The 16,920-nt window shown below is 40.9% G+C and overlaps 1 protein-coding gene across 1 annotated transcript in view; it reads left to right on the top strand.

Moving 5' to 3' along the window:
* LOC103732320 (contactin-associated protein like 5-1-like) overlaps positions 1-16,920 on the top strand; it is a 219,275-nt gene that overhangs the window by 18,236 nt on the left and 184,119 nt on the right. Inside the window, exon 2 of the mRNA XM_008830876.1 lies at positions 16,415-16,618. Within this exon, the coding sequence (XP_008829098.1) occupies positions 16,415-16,618 (204 nt within the window). The remainder of the gene's footprint in view (positions 1-16,414; positions 16,619-16,920) is intronic.

Here is a 16,920-nt window from a genome sequence, read left to right as displayed (position 1 = left end):
TGATTATGTAAGTAATCAAATGAATTTGCTAAGCAGCCAAAACTCCCTCTAAAAAACAAAAAATGACCATGTATTTTTTGCTACTTCAAATACTTTAAGAACTATTTATTGACCTCAAGATCACAATGAAACATAGGATTTTATAGGTAATAATTTCTGAGATCAGTAAACACGAACTACTTCCCATCTATAGGTTCCTTATAGCCTCTGGCACCCAAGGCTTCAGTCTAGTGGTGCTTGAAACTCCATGAACATCTAAGTCACCGAGGAGACTCCATGACACACCAACTGTGGGTCCAACTTTATAATAAGAGCAGTAGAGACTCAGAGTAGCAAAACTAAGCAGTTTGTTATATGATTTTTCAAAGCCAAGCCTCAATCCAGAATGGCTAGCACACTGATGAAGTGCACAGAGCCATTTTCATGAACCCAACACTGACTGCTTCCTTCCTTCATTGACTGAGTAATTAGAAGGGTCCAATTTAAAAAAAAATATATTTTATTTATTATTTTTATTTTATGTGTATGAGTGTAATGCCTGCATGTAGGTGTGTGCACCCATGTTGTACAATACCCATGGAGTTCAGCAGAGGGCATTGGATCCCCTGGACCTGGAGTTACATACAGTTGCTGGCAACCATGTGGGTACTGGGGATTGAACCTGGGCCCTCTGCAAGAGCAGTCAATGTTCTTAACCACTGAGTCATCTCTCCACCCCGGAAGAGTAGAATCTTATGTACCATCTAGGTCTCATCTTTTCTCTCTGCCACTTATGTTTGTATTTATCTGAACAAAAATTCTGTATAGGCTCATCCTTATGGTTTACATCCTGTTTATTTTAACACTTATCAGGCATATGACCTTGTCACACACACGGGTCAATTGCTAAGCTTGGCGGTTAGTAATTTTGTACCCTAAACATGTAGTTTGGGTGGCCAGGGTAGTTAGACCAACAGAGTTTGGGTTGAAGTAGCTAGCTAAGTAGACTCTCAGCATTTACTGTTCATCTGTAGCTGGAGGTAAGATGTCTCACGGTACTTTTATTTTGAAAATGAGCCATCAGATTTCATTCCTTACACATTCCCAGAGTTTGTATGGCATAGTCCTACAGGGAGGTCCTAGCTCCTGTACTTACCGCCTCCCCAGCTGCAGCACAGGGCTACAAACAGCAATTCCTTGCAGAAAACTTGTGCTTCTCTCTTGGCTTCTCCCTGCTGCCCTTGACCTTCACCTAATCGGCCTGTACTCCCCTGGGGACCCATAAAAGCTCACAAATCTCATAACTCAGTGCCATGGAACTTCTGATGTTTCCCAGCTGTCTGGGCCACTTTCACCCTTGAAAGTGCTCTCTTAATAAACTGTCTATTTCTACAACCATCCACCTGTCTCTGTTCCATTTTTTTGTTGTGGGGCATAAGAATGTGGAAATCCCAGAAGGTGTCCTCCAGACCCCAAACCATGCCTACAGGCAAGGTACCACAGTACTGTCTAAAATAGAAGCCTATGAGGTATGTGTGTGTGTGTGTGTGTGTGTGTATGTGTGTGTGTTGCATGGTTGGGGTATGAGCATGCCATAGTACACGCATGGAGGTCAACTTTATGGAGTCAGCTGTCTCCATTCACCTTTACATGGGTACTAAGAATCGAACTCAGGCAGTCAGATTTAAGTGGCAAGAATTGAGTCATCCTGACCATCCTCTTTCCTTTAATTTAACATCTTATTTCATCCGCACACACTCAGACACTACTTGGTGTGTTTTTTCTCATTTCACAAAGTTCTTTAAATCTCATGGAATGCATGAGACACCCCCATTCTTTAATGAGGCAAGTTTTATGGTTTCAATGTCAAACAACTCATTATTTTACGCATGCCTTTGGGCAAGGAACGTATTTCTGAGACTTGAATTCCCTATTTTTCAAAGGAAGAAAAATCTAGACCAAGCAAGACTGTTAAGCCTATTAAATGGAGTAATATGTGGTAATTAATACTTTTTCTTTTAATCTCCTTGGAATGGTTTGCTTAACTCAGGGAAAGAAATATCCCCATAAATTGCACAGGAATTTTGAGAAAGACTATAGAAGTCAGATTTTGTTTTGCTGGTTATTATTTTGATGTTCTTAATATGAACTCACCTTGGGGCTCAGTGGATTAAAAACACTGTCCATGCAAGCCACCAACCTGAATTTGATCTCTGAAACCTACCTTAGGAGTCAGATGTTGTGGCATACATCTCTAATGCCAGAAATCCTATGGTGAGATGAGGGACAGAGACAGGAGAAGCTCCTGGAAGCTGATGGGTGGCCTAACCTGGAGTACATATCACAGCAGCAGAAACAACAGGAGAGACTCTTTCAGAGAAAATGGGAGGAGAGAACTGACTCCTGAAAGTTGTCCTCTACCTGCATGCCATGTCATGCTCATGTCTGTACACACACACACACACACACACACACACACACACAAGTACACACACACAACCCACACACACACCCTACACAAACACACACATACACTAATAATAAAATTTAAAGAGCTCATCTCTAACCTGAGCACAGCTTCCACCATGCTATATTTTTTCACCATCTTTTATTTTTAAAGAAAATACAAAGATTTTTTTTTAAAAAACAAATAACAGAATATAGACTTTAATGTCCACAAGCAGACTACCACCTGCAAAGTAAAGTCCAAATGAGCTAATCAGAATAGAGTGCTATGATAGCATCCAATGAGGAAAACTCCATGCATGCTGCATTTCTTCTTGATTAACAGCATCCATATTATTCTAAGTACTTATTATTCCACTTTAAATCTGCCTTATCCAAGTGAAGTAGGCGATTCTAAGTATTTCTCTGTTGTCTGGAGAAGGGATTAAGAATTCAGTGGATAGAACTTTTAATCCTTCAAAATTTCTCCTGAACTTCTGCTTCTCCATCTGTGAAATGGCTGTGGCATTCATGCGGGACTTAATTAATATTGCAAATGTCCAGAGTATTTGGCTGCATTGCTTTGGATGAGCAAAGTGTTTCTGTTGATAAGTGATGGTGTTAGGAGCAAATCTTGCACTGTCCCAGCAGGCTGAGTTCACATTCAGTGAAAGGAGCATCTAATTATGGTGCAAGTAGGCATGCATAAGAGATACTGCAGGCACTGCACCTCCAGTGGCTGAGCAGGAGTCAGCCTCTACAGGGAAGTAGCTCTAGGAGTGTGAATGTCGATGGACTTCCAGCACCTATGGGTGGGGGAGCAGATGTGGCAGAAGGTCAGCAAACAATCAAGGAGTTTTATCATGGTATTTCCTGGAGCTATGTGAACATGTAATCACTCCAGACAGGAAACTGACAACAGATCAAAGAAATCGAAGTCCAACTAGGGAAACCAACAAGCTTACTGCTGTTATTACAGGAATATGGATGAGGAATTACCTACAGGATGAGCATGGATGACTCAAAGGCAGATGCATGACCAGACAACCCATGCCAGGATAAGCGATAATTGATCAAAGTTGCATTTGTGGAGATCTCTGAGGGAATTGCAGGCAACTGGATAGATAGGCGAATCTCCTATTCTTAGTGGTTCTTATTGCTATGTCATCTTGGGGAGGAGCTCTGTGAATCTTCTAAGTTTCAGGAACTTCCTGAGACTAGTGAGTGGTTTACTTCTTGAGTCTTAGTGAGCCTCCTTCCAGGATGGAACATTTCAATTCAGAGGGAATTGATACACAATACTACCTTATATCTTAGGCATCTCAAGACAGTATAATCTTCCAAGTCCAGCTCCAGATTCTGAATGAAGGCAATGGACATTGCATATGAGCCCTAGTCCCCACTGAAGGCACAACATGTTAGAGATAAATATCATGGGTCTCATTCAGATTTAAGGTGGATTATGAAGAGTATGACAGCATGATTTGAGGGAGATTAATGGAAGGACTGCTTAGGGAAAGGGCTGGGACGGTGGCCTAGGAGCTGGGAAAGAAAGAATGACAGGCTGAGGGGAATACATGGGAAAGTGCCTGCAGTACTCTAATCTGATATCACACTGGGTACAGTTGAATTCCCACTCTGTCCCTTCCTAATTACATATTTTCATCTCTTCCTGCCACAATTTCCTTATGTATAAATTAGGAATAGTATCTACCTCAAAAGTCCATAGATTAAATGAGCTTATGCACACACAGACACACATACACATACACACACACACACACACACACACACACACTCACACAATATATGAGAGAATTACAGGAATCAGGGTGTGTGCTCCCTCTACATTACTCAGTACAAATTCCCATGCACAAGCACATGTGTATACCTTAAAATCACCTTTTGGGTTAAAGAGAGGAATTGCAGTTAAGATGGGAGACAGCAGATGGATGCCTCCATCTATCTGGTGGGGTTTTGAGAGGGAATAAAATTCTTCATGTGATGGAAGTTCATTGAAGAGATTTAGTAAAAGTGGGGCATGATATGGTTCATGACGATGTTTCAGGTGAAGTGTAAAAGAGTTGAACGGAGGAGCAAAGTAATGAGAGTAATTCATTGATATGGACACATGCAGTGATGATGAGGGTTTAAATTTATGCCAGTCAATGCAATGTGAATTCCTTTTTCCTTTGCAAATGTATTCATTTATTTTTAGTAATTAAATTTTTTTTCTTAGGGCCAGGCATGGTGGCACACAACTTTAATCCAAGCACTAGGGAGGCAGACAGGCGAATCTCTGTAAGTCTGAGACCAGTCTGGTCTGTATAGTGAGTTCCAGGCCAGCTGGGGCTACAGGGAGACCCTGTCTCAAAAAGACCAAAAAACCATTTTTTTTTCTTTGAAAGATCCATACATACATGCAATGAACCTTGGTTGTATCCTTCCCTCATTCCTCCCTGTGATTCCTCCCAGGACTTCCCCAGCATTTCTCTCTTCCAGTTTCATGTCTTCTTCTTTTAAATTTTTTTATTTTTATTTTATGTGTATGACTCTTTTCCTGCATATATGTAGATATACCAAGTGTTCAGTGCCCACAGAGGCCAGAAGAAGGTGTTGGATTCCCTGGAACTGGAGTGATAGATCTTTGTTGGAATCTTGTGGGTGCTGGCAATCAAAACCATGTCCTCTGCAAGAGTAGCCAGTGCTCTTAACTGCTGAACCTTCTCTCCATGTCCTGCTTTTTAATTACCTTTATTTATCCACTGCCAATACATGCCTGGGTGTGGGGTTATCAACTGGACCTTTGGAAACCTACCAGTGGTTACTTTCCTCCCAAGAAAAATGCCTCTTCTTCCAACAAAAATAAAAAGACAGTAGGTCCTTAGGTGGAAATATGACTTCTATAGCCACTCCATTATCCATGCTGGAATTTTTATTTTTTAAGACTTTATTTTTTTTTAACTTTTAAAATTTTTTATTGAGCTTTTAAAACTTCATACAGTATTTCCCACTCACATCCGTACCCCCTTCCCCCAAAACCTCACCCCCCCACTGAACCCCATGCACTCTGCCATACATGCTGAGTCCCATTCATTCAAGTATTTGTATCCAAATGTCCTTCAGTGTAAATGTGTCCACTGGAGTCTAGTCAGACCATCCAGTGGTCCTATGTAAGGCATACTCTCCCTCACCCATAAGCAACCAGTCTCAAATAGTTCTAGATCTAGTGCTGACCTGACACCTATTTCTCACCTCTCCTTTGGTCTCTTGTTTAATTGAGATGACATAGGTCCCAAGTTGGATGCCACCTCTGCTGCAAGCACCGATGAGCAAGCCTCCATTGGCCTGGAAACCTCTACCTCAAGCATTTGTGAAGCAGCCCTGGCTCTTAGAATCTTTCTGCCTCCTCTTCCACAATGGTCCCTGAGCCATGGGTGGGTGAGGTTCCATATAGGAGTCCCATCCTTGTAGAGTGTAGCATACTGGATTTTTTTTTTGTCTTTTTGAGACAGGTGCTCCCTGTAGCCAGCATACTGGAATTTTTAACTGGTTTGATCTTGTGCAGCATGTCCTATTCTGTCATGCACAGCATTTGTGGGTTCATATGTGTGTGCCATAGTCATGTCACATCCACAACACAGTATTTCACAGCACTGACATTCTCCACAGCTCCTACATTCTCCCTTTCTTATGTTCTTTCTCTTGCCTCTTCTGTAATGGTCCCTGAGCCTGGGGACAATGGGGAGCAGGTTTATATAGATGTCCCATCTACCAGTGAGCATTCATATTCCCTTATCCTCAGTACTTTGAAATTTAGTGCCTTCTGCACTCCAAAAGAATTTCTTCTTGCCTGTGGTGGTTTGAATGAGAATGTCCTCCATAGGCTCAAAGCATTTGGACATTTTGTCCCCAGTTGGTCATGCTGATTTGGGAGGTCTTAAAAGGTATAGCCCTGCTGGAGGAAGCACATCACTAGGGACAGGCTTAGAGAGTTCTTAAGCCTCACCAGCCATATTCCCAGTTGCTCTGCTTCCTATGCCTACTTAGGTTTTCAGTCCTGCCCCGGCAACCTCACCAAGCCTCCCAGCCACGATGGACTCTAATCCCTCCGGAACCCGGGACCGTAAACACAAATAAACTCTTCTTATAAATTCCTTTGGACATGGTGTTTTATCACTGTAGCAGAAAAGTAGCTAAGACAATACCCTAGGTTTATTTTATTTTTTGAGACAGAGTCTCTCTGTAGCCCCAGGTGGCCTAGAGCTCACTATGTAGCCAAGGCTGAACTCTAGCTCCCAGAAATCCACCTGCTTCTGACTCTAGAGTGCTGGGATTAAAGACATGTGTCAGTTACCCTGTCACACTGCAGGGTTTTTTGTCTGTTTACTTCTTAATGTAGCAAAGTTGTGATTTTTATTTTTGTTTTTGTTTTTTTTTCTACTTTTAAAAATAACTTTTTGAAATTGTCATAAAATATAATTTGATATTTAGATCTCCTCCCCATCTTCCCCTCCATTTACTGCCCCCACCCAATTTAATGTACCCTAATATATGTATAAAGGCCCACAGAGTCTAATTTGTATCTCTAAATGTCCTCCAGTGTGGATCTATCCACTGGAGCCTGGTTAACCTACCAAGAGTCCCATGCTTCAAAGAGACCGTCTTTGCTCCCCCTAAAGATTTCTGTTGCCACAATTTCCACAGGTGGGGTTGGAACTTCTTCCTTCCTCATGTCTATGCTAGATTTCTTTTTTCTGATTTGAGCTTGAATGGGACTTGTATATGCTGTCACCATTACTGTGAGCTCATATGAGTAACTGACCAATTGTTTAGAATACTCTGCTCTCTTGTGGTCACTTTCTGTCCTGTTCCTTACAATCTTTCTGCCCCCTCTTCTGCAATGATTCCTGAGCCTTGGGGGACAGAAGGTCCTATACAGGGATAAGCACTCTATGACTCTTGTTCTCTGAATGTTGGCCAGCTGTATGTTTCTGTGTTAATCGCTATCTGTTGCATAAGAAAATTTATCTGGTGAAAAGTCATAAGATTAATTAATCTATGGATATAATAAGTCATTAGATCAGTTTAATGTGATAACTATTTAGCAGAAAACTAGTATTAAGTTCTCCCCTATGTCCTATGACCTGTTTAGCTTCAGGTTCTTAAGCCTGATATGAATGTCAGGCATGGGATCTATTCAAGGAAGCAGATTTTAAATCCAATTAAAGAATGGTTGCTTACTTCCATAATATTTGTGCCACTATTGCCCCAGAGGGCATATCTTGTCAGGGCAGTTGTTATTTTCAGTCATAGAATTCACAGTTGGTAAGATTAATGATTATTTTTTTTTTCCTTCCAGTAGCTTACATAGCACCTTCCAGGATTATGAGCTGTAGCCAGGAGACATGAGGCTCTAAAGTCAGCACCAGGTTGATTTCTCCTTGTTTATTCTACATCTGACATATGTGGTGTCTTCAGCAATAGGGCCTTGCCATCCAGTTCTGGTGGGTAACAAAGAGCAGAGGAGAGGCAATGATCAATATGGTTTGAAGGCCTTTGGGACTCTGGCCAACAGCTTCTGGAAAGGGAGTTCATTCCTGAAATTGAGGTTTTTGTTTTTTACTTTTTTTCATTATCCCATTAAATCTAGAAAGGGCAATGCCCACAAGTATAGAATAACTCCATTTAATCTCTTTTTATTATACATATGTATATAATTTAAGAAGCTGCAATAGTGGTAGGTTTCCATATGGCTTTTTTGTGAAGGCCTTTAGTATTAGTTATCCCTCCACTTACTCCCTCCTCTTCCCTGCCCTCCCACTCTCCTCCATATTTAACCCTTTCTAATCTAATGTCCTTTCCCCTTTCATATCACTGCATTCTACCATCCATCCCAGGAAGCCTCCTTCTCCAGTCATGGTCATTTCACAGTTTCTTGACTTCTCTGAATTTTCAAATTGAAATTTGCCTATCTAAGATTTCAAATCTACCATTCAGCTATGAGAGAGACCATGTGACATTTGTCTTTCAGAGTCAAGGTTACCTTACTAGGATGACTGGATCCATTTCCATTCATTTACTTGAAATTTTCATGATTTTCCTTTGTAAGAGTTTTCCATTGTGTATATGCACCACACCTTCATTATCCGTTCATCATTTGATGGACATCTAGGTTGTTTCCAGTTTATGCCTATTATGAAAAGGGCAGCACTGAACATGTATGCACAGGTATTTCTGTGGTAGAGTATAGAGACATTTGGTATATGCCCAAGAGTATGGCTTGGGTATGGCTGGGTCATATGGTAGATCAATTTTGAGGTTTTTGAGGAATATCCACACTGATTTCCATAGTGGCTGCATCAGTTTACACTTTTACCAGCAGTGTGCTAGATAGCTTTAATTGTCAACCTGACATGCCTGTTTAGAGGGAGCCTCTACTGAAGAAGTGTCTCCATTGGATTGGCCTGTGGCCTTGTCTTTGGGGCATTTTCTTGATCATTGAGTGATGTGGATGAGCCCAGCCTACTGTGGATGGTTCTACCCCTAGGTGGATCCTGTATTGTATAATAAAGTAGACTGAGCACCAGCCAAAGAAGCAAGCCAGCAAGCAACATTCCTCCATGGTCTGTGTTCCAGATTTCTGCCCTAAGTTTCTGACTTGATGACAAACTGTGCTATAAGCCGCATATACCCTTTTCTCGCCCCCCCCACCCCCCTGCCCCAATTTTGGCCAGTGTTTTCATCACAGCACTAGAGAAGCAAACTAATACAACCAGTATTCATCCTTATTTGATTTTTGGATCTTTGCCATTCTGAGAGGCATACAATGAATATAAAAGTGGTTTTAATCTGGTTTCCCTTACAACAGATCAATGGGGGAGGGGTTACTCACAGAAGTGTGGGCATGAATGGGCTCCGTCTTCCATTGAGGAAGAGACTCTGTGACCTCCTGGCTGCTGTCCAAGATGGCAAACACTACTCCCTCTCTCTGGGACATGATGTACAGAAGCTTTTTAGTTTCATGAGGTCCCATTCATCAATTGTTGGACCTAATGCCTGCCCTACAGGAACCCTGTTCAGAAAGTCCTTTTCTGTGCCTATAGGTTCTCGTACATTCCCTACTTTGTTATCTTTTTGGGGTATTAGGTCTTAGGTTGAGGTCCTTGATCCATTTGGAATTGAGTTTTGTGCATGGTAAGAGAAAGAGATTTAGTTCCATTCCTCTACAAGCCCTGATTCTGGTTTGAACAGAACCATTTGTTGAACATGCTGTCTTTCTTCCAGTGTGTATTTTTGGCTCTTTTATCAAAAATCAGGTGTTTGTAAGTACATGGATTTAAATCTGGGTCCTCAGTTCTATTTCAATTTGTTTGTTTTTGTTTTTTAGTCTTTGAGATAAGGTCTCCCTGTAGCCCCAGCTGTCCTGGAACTCACTATGTAGAGCAGGTTGTCCTTGAACTCACAGAGATCTGCCTGCCTCTGCCTCCCAAGTGCTGGGATTAAGGGCATGCGCCACCATGCCTGGCTCAATTTGTCTGTTTTTAATTCCAGTAACAAGCTGTTTTTATTGCTATATAGCTCTGTGTATAATTTGAGACCAGGGATTGTAATGCCTCTAGTATTTCTTTCATTGCAGAGGATCATATTGGTTATTCTAGAGTATTTCCATATTAAATTTGAAATTCTTTCTTCAATTTCTGTGAAGATCTGGCTTGGAATTTCATTGGGTATTTACAATGAATTTGAAGATTTCTTTTGGTGGGATGGTTATTTTCACAATATTCACAATATTAATTCTACCGATCCATGAGCATGAGAGGTCTTTCCATCTTCTGTCTTCTTCAACTAACTTACTTTTCCTTTCTTTCTTTCATTCATTCATTCTTTCTTTCTTTCTCTCTCTCTCTTTCTGTCTTTATTTCTTCAATGTCTTAAAGTTTTTATTGTACATGTCTTTCACTTCCTTTGTTAGAATTATTTCAAGGTATTTCATGGATTTTAAGGCTATCATGAATGGGATCATTTCCCAGATTTCTTTCTTGGTATGTATGTTGGTGGTGTATAGGAAGGCTAGTAATTTGAGGGTGTTGATTTTATATCGTGTTACTTTGATGAATATATTTATAGTCTCTAGGTGTTTCCTGGTAGAGTCTTTAGTGTTTTTTTTATGTATAGAATTATATTGTCTACAAATAAAGATACTTTGAATTTTTCCTCTCCAATTTGTATCTGCTTCATCTCCTTTGTCTTATTGTTCAGCTGAGACTTCAAGTACTATATTGGACAGAAATGGAGAGAGTAGACATCCTTGACATGTTCCTGAGTTTTAGGGAATGCTTTCAGTTTTTCTCCATGTAGCTGATATTTGCAGTGGGCTTGTGGTATATTGATTTTATTATGTTGAGATATGTCCCTTGTTTGCCTAGGTTCTCTATGACTTTAATCATAAATGGGTGCTGGATTTTGTTATGCATCTAATGGGATGATCATGTAGTTTCTGTCCTTGGATTATATTTATTAACTTGAAAATATTGAAGCACCCTTGCATCTTTGGGATGAAGCCAACTTGATCATGGTGGATAAAGTTTTATATGTGTTCTTCAATTCAGTTTGCAAGCACTTTATTGAGAATTTTTGCATCTAGGTTCGTCATAGAGATTAGTCTACAATTTTTTTTTGTTGTTGGGTCATTGGCTGATTTTGGTATTAGAGTTATACTGGCTTCATAGAAGGAATTTAGGAGTGTTCCTTCATTTTATATTTTGAAGAATAATTTGAGTAGTATTATTCATAATTCTTTGAAGGATTGGTAGAATTCTGTGCTATATCCACCTGGTCCTGGCTTCTCTTTAGTTGGGAGATTTTTAATTACTCCAGCTATCTGATTGGTTGCTATGGGTCTGTTTAGATTATTTATGTCATTTTGATTTAAGTTTGGTAGGCTGTACATTATGTAGAAATTTATCCATTTCTAGTTTATTGGAATATGAATTTTAAAATATGTCCTTAAGATTTTGTGAATTTCTTCTCGGTCTGTTGTAATGTTTCTCTTTTCATCACTAAATTGCTTATTTGTACTCTCTCTCTCTCTCTCTCTCTCTCTCTCTCTCTCTTTTGGTTAATTTGGCTAAAGGTTTGTCAATTTTGTTAATCTTTTTCAAGGAACCAGCTCAGCCCAGCTGTGTAGTGCTTGGTGTTCAGTTTTGGGGAACACTATGTTTTATGTACAGTTCAGGTGAAAGAAATGGTCTCAGTTCAGCTAGATGTAGGTTCAACTCTTGAGTTTCCATTTTAGGACTGACTACAGCAGGTCTTCCTGTATCAACGGGTTGGAATGGAACTTCTACATGAGCAGGTTAGCTGGTTGGTTAGGGTGGGAGTTCATAGGTCTAGGATGAACATAGTTCAGATGTTGTGCACAGGGAGGTCTCAGGGATGGAGTTCCAGACCGTAAGTCTGGGGCAGGTGAGGATCATAGAGACCCAGGCTGACTGAGAGTTGGGACGGCAAGAATTGACTCACTCTGCCGAAACAAAGTGCGTGCAGTTCTAGGATGGGATAGGATCCCTGTGACCTGAGGAAATCTGAGAGCTAAGAAGCCAGGGTCCTAGGGACTCTTAGGTTGGAGCTCCAAATCATCTCATACCCTAGTTTTTAAACCCTCTTTATCTCACACTTGAAATCTCTTCCCTGAGTGATTCTCCTGGATTAATAATGACATGAGTGAGATTCAGCAACATTTCTTTTCTGTTGTGAGTCTATAATTCTCACAAGTAGGCTTCTATAAGCCATATAGCTAGAACTGGACCTTGTGAAAGTCAAGAACTCCACTTCAAGCATCTATCTAGTAAACTGCAAAACCAAATTGGAAGAGTTATATGTGTTTTCTTCTACTGGGAGCTCAGTTATTTTTAGAGGTCATGGACAACATGGAGATCTGTTTCCTTAGAGTTGACACATGTCACCGAGACCAACATTCAAGTCCCTAGACCAGTCAGAGAGTTAAGAAAATAGAATGTAGGTCATCAACATTGTGAAGGGTGGTAATGGAAGAAAGATAGTAAAGCTACTGGAGAAAGGAAAGTTCTAGAATCCAAAGCTTGATGGGCAAACTCAGGCTTCAAAGGGATTCCAGTGGCCAATTGAAATCCCATATGATTATAAAATAACGGCCAGGAGATTGCTTAGCAGGTAAAAGTACAAGACTCACATGGAAAGGGAAAACTGACTTTCACATGTTATCCTTTAACCTCTACACATGTGCCATGGTACACACACATATACATATAAAATAAAATTTAAAAACAGAAAACAAAACTCTAATAAAATAAAGTGGGATGTGGGAAATAATGGTAAAATTGTTTATTATATACATATATGGATTTTTAACAAGCATATTGTTATGTACAATTTTATAAAGAAGGGAAAGTCTGATTTTTTTTTTATATACTTGACCCATTCAGACACTCGGACAGCCTTCTCCCTTTAGTTTCCTTTTTGTTCCAGAAAGCAAAAGCATTCTTGGTTCTTGTTTCCCCATGAAACACACAGACTCTACTCAGAATGTAAAATTCTCAGGTTTCCAATATAGTATTGTGGCTGCAGAGTGGGGACTAGAGAAACAGCATCAAGATTAACATGTGAAAGAAACCAGTTGACGAAGGAAGACTAGCAACCTTTCCTACTTGGGCTTCATCTTAAGAATAGAGCATGTGTGCAAAAGGAGAGAGGTGGGATAGGGGTGCTATGTAAAAGTCTTAAGGGTCCTGGACTTCCTGGCCCTGTGCTTTTGAACACATGCTTTTACTTCAGCTCACTAACAGACTCCTATTCTCTGGAGTGTTTTTCCTTTGTTAACAAACTATCTCTATTTCTATTTCCATCCTGGTGCAATCCTTTGTCCCAGAACACAAGAGCCTAGAATCAAGAGCCCTCTGAGCTCAGACCTGCATTTTTAACAGGATGATATGGGTGAGAGGTTTAATGCACCAGTTGTTAGAAGTGATGGTCATATAGTACAGTGAGCCTAGTGGAGCAGTGTTCCAAACAGTACAGGAATGCAGAGTTCAAACACGACGTTTTCCCTTGTGAGTAGGATGGGTACGTCTGTGAATAAATGTAGATTTGTTTCAGTTCCTGCTTTAAATGTCACCCCTTGAGGTGTGTGTCTCAGCCTGTAGGAAGCAGAGTTTTTGCTGCCTATCCCGGGGTCTGACCACGTAAACCTCCTGCAATCCTGGTCCTGACAAGAACCACACCTTCTTTGTTCTTCCCCCTCCCTGAGACACTGGGGCATCTCTTCCTCTTCCTACGTGCATCATTCAAGACCAGCATAGCTGCTTCCTCTGAATCTGGGTCTTCCCCTCTGAACCAGGTCAGTCTCCACTGTGTGTGGATTCACCCTGCATTTGCCTTTCCCAGTGTCGATGGGTGGCTGTTGTATACGCCACTGGTCTGTAAAGCTCCATTGCTGCTGTGGAGACTTGGGCAGTGGCAGAGTGCAAGCAATCAGAAGAGAACAGGAACATGCAATGTGCACATCTGCACACGTGGAGCATTTTAGTAGCACCTGAGAAGCTGAAACATGGGAGATTAGGATGCTTGGGCTCACCTTAACATACACTGAGCAGCAAACTATGGACTCAGAGTGAAACCCCATCATTTCAGTGAAAGGTGGAGGAGGGACCTCTACTAGAGTGATAGGTTATGAACTCAAAACCCTTCTAGGTAACCCAAACACACACACAAACATTGTGTCTGGTAAGATGGTATGGACGGTACCATTAGCAATTTATTTGTCTTAGCACAATTACTTAATAGATTATTCATGTATTTATTTGCTTGTTTATTTATTCTTTGCGAATTTAATGCATGTGTGCAACGTATTATTAACCATAACTATCCTTTATCTTTTCCCTTCAACTCCCCTCAGACTCCCTCAATAATTTTTGTTTGCGTGTATGCTAACATGTTTGTGTGTATGTGTGCATGCACATGGGTACATGCCCTTACATGTGTGTGCCTTTGTGAGGAGGTCAGAGGTAGATATCAGATGTCTTTCTCAGTTGTCCACTGTATTTATTTTTCATGTTTAATTTTAATTATGTGTATCTGTACATGTCTGTGTGAGTGAAGGTGACTGGAGTCCAGAAGAGGGTGATGGATTACCTGGAGATGGTGTTACAGATGGTTGTGAGCTTTCAAATGTGGGTTCTGGGAACTGAACTCAGGTTTTCTGCAAGAACAGTACATACTCCTAACCACTGAGCCAACTCTCCAGCCCCATGTCCACCTTATTTTATGAGACAGGGTCTCTCACCCAGCCTGGAGCTTGCCAGTTTAGCTTAGACTGGCTGGCCAGGGAGCTCAGGAATCCTCCTGTCTCTGCTTTCCTAGCTCTGGGATTACAGGTACTCCTAGATTTTTATAGGGATGCGGGGATCTGAACTCAGGTTGTTCTGTACACAGCATGCCCTTTTACCCAGTGAGCCATCTCCTCAGTCCTGAAGTACCTTTTACTAATGGACACAATTATCTGTGTCTTAAAGAGATAAAGTCGCAAAGCTGACCGCTATAACTCCTGTACTCTATTCGCCCATGATAAGGGTAGTGAACTGCCATGGGCTCCACTAGTTTGGAGTGAAGCCAAGTCAGACAACAGATGAAGACACCAGACTGGGGTGGGAAGGTTCCAAAGAAAATAAGAGTTTGTGAAAACCTCTCTGCCTCTAGGCAGTTCCTTTCTACTGTCTGGAATTTCAGAGGCCTTTTGGTTAGAATTACTTTATACAGTAAGAATAGATTATGACATTATACTTTTAAAGTAATTACAGAGGGCATGGTATTTCTTCTGATTTAAAATTTTCATTTATTAAGGATAATTCTATATCCTTGATCAGGAAAAATACTTAATTTATTATAATGTATGCTCAAGCTGAGAATTTTAATTGCTTAGTAAATTCTGAAAATTCTTTGCTGCTGGATTTCAAATAAGAATAATCCCACCCTGTCCACACAGTCTTTCACCTCTTCTTCACCCCACTATGATGGTTTATGATGAATTGCTTCCAACTTATAATTAAATAGCCTTACATTTTTCTATTATAAAAGTAATAATATTTTGCAATCCAAATTTTTATAATAAAATTAGCAAAAGAATGTGAAAGTAACCTACAATAATGCAGCCTAGTAGCTGTGGAGATTGCTCAGTTGATAAAGTGTTTGCCATGCAAACATGACTACCAGAATTCAGATACTTAACACCAAAGTAAAAATTGTGGCTCAGTGACATGATTCTCTGATCCCCACACTGGGGACGTGGTAGCAGGAGGATCCCTGGAACTCACTGTCTGTTCAGTCTAGCAGACATGGTGAGATCCAGGATCAGTGAAAGACCCTGTCTCAAAAAATGTGGTAGAGGACTAGGGATGTAGCTCAATCAGTAGAGAGAGCTTGTGTACCCCACATAAGGCTCTGCATTTAATTCAAAGCACTGTATAAAACCAGGCATGGTACAGTCATGTAATCCCAACACTCAGGAAATGGAGGCAGGAGGAAAATGAGTTCAAGGTCTGGGGCTGGAGAGATGGTTGTTAAGACCAAGAGATCAAATGGTTCTAAATGTCAGAAGCAAATTATCAAGAACAAATCATAAGAGGTTATTATAAGCCAGGCTTCAGACCAAGAAAAGCCTGATACAGGTACTTATGGTATTATCATCCTATCCCCTCAAGCACAGGATGGCACCTCACTAAGGAGAGTTTTTACCTCTGTCTGGTGATCAGCTGCCCATGGTTCAAGTGTATGAGGGCTACTTATAAATGAATGATTCCTCTGGGTCTTCTTAGGTTACATAGGTCTCCTGTTGAGAGGGATCTTCCAAATTTCAAGAATACTTTTGTGCAATGGAGGAAACAAGAGGGGAAACGGGAATAGCAGCTTTGAGGAAATGCACTCATGTTCCTTTACCTCTTCTCTCTCCGCCCAGAATCCGATGTTGCTGACTTCGATGGCCGGAGTTCACTTCTCTACAGGTTCAATCAGAAAATGATGAGCACTCTAAAAGACGTGATCTCCCTGAAGTTCAAGAGCATGCAAGGAGATGGTGTCCTGTTCCATGGAGAAGGGCAACGTGGAGACCATATCACCCTGGAGCTCCAGAAGGGCAGACTTGCCCTGTACCTGAACTTGGGTAGGTCAGACTCTGCCCATTCCTTTTCTTTTTGATACCTGTGCGTGTTACATGTCTGTGTGTGGGAGTGTGTGTATGTATGTTTGCACACAAGACTGAAGTCAATGTCAAGTGTCTTCCTCAATAGCTCCCCACCTTATTTTTTTTTAATTTTTCTTTTATGTGTATGAGTATATTGCCTGCATGTAGGTAAGTGCACCTGTGTCGTGCAATGCCCACGGAAGACAGAAGAGGCCATCAGATCCCCTGGAACTAGAGTTATGGACAGTTGTTAGCTGCCATGTGTGTGCTGGGATTCAAAC

Source organism: Nannospalax galili, unplaced genomic scaffold (genome assembly GCF_000622305.1).
Source record: "Nannospalax galili isolate Female #2095 unplaced genomic scaffold, S.galili_v1.0 scaffold633, whole genome shotgun sequence".
Lineage (NCBI taxonomy): Eukaryota > Metazoa > Chordata > Mammalia > Rodentia > Spalacidae > Nannospalax > Nannospalax galili.
This window is presented reverse-complemented; position numbering and strand designations above follow the sequence as displayed.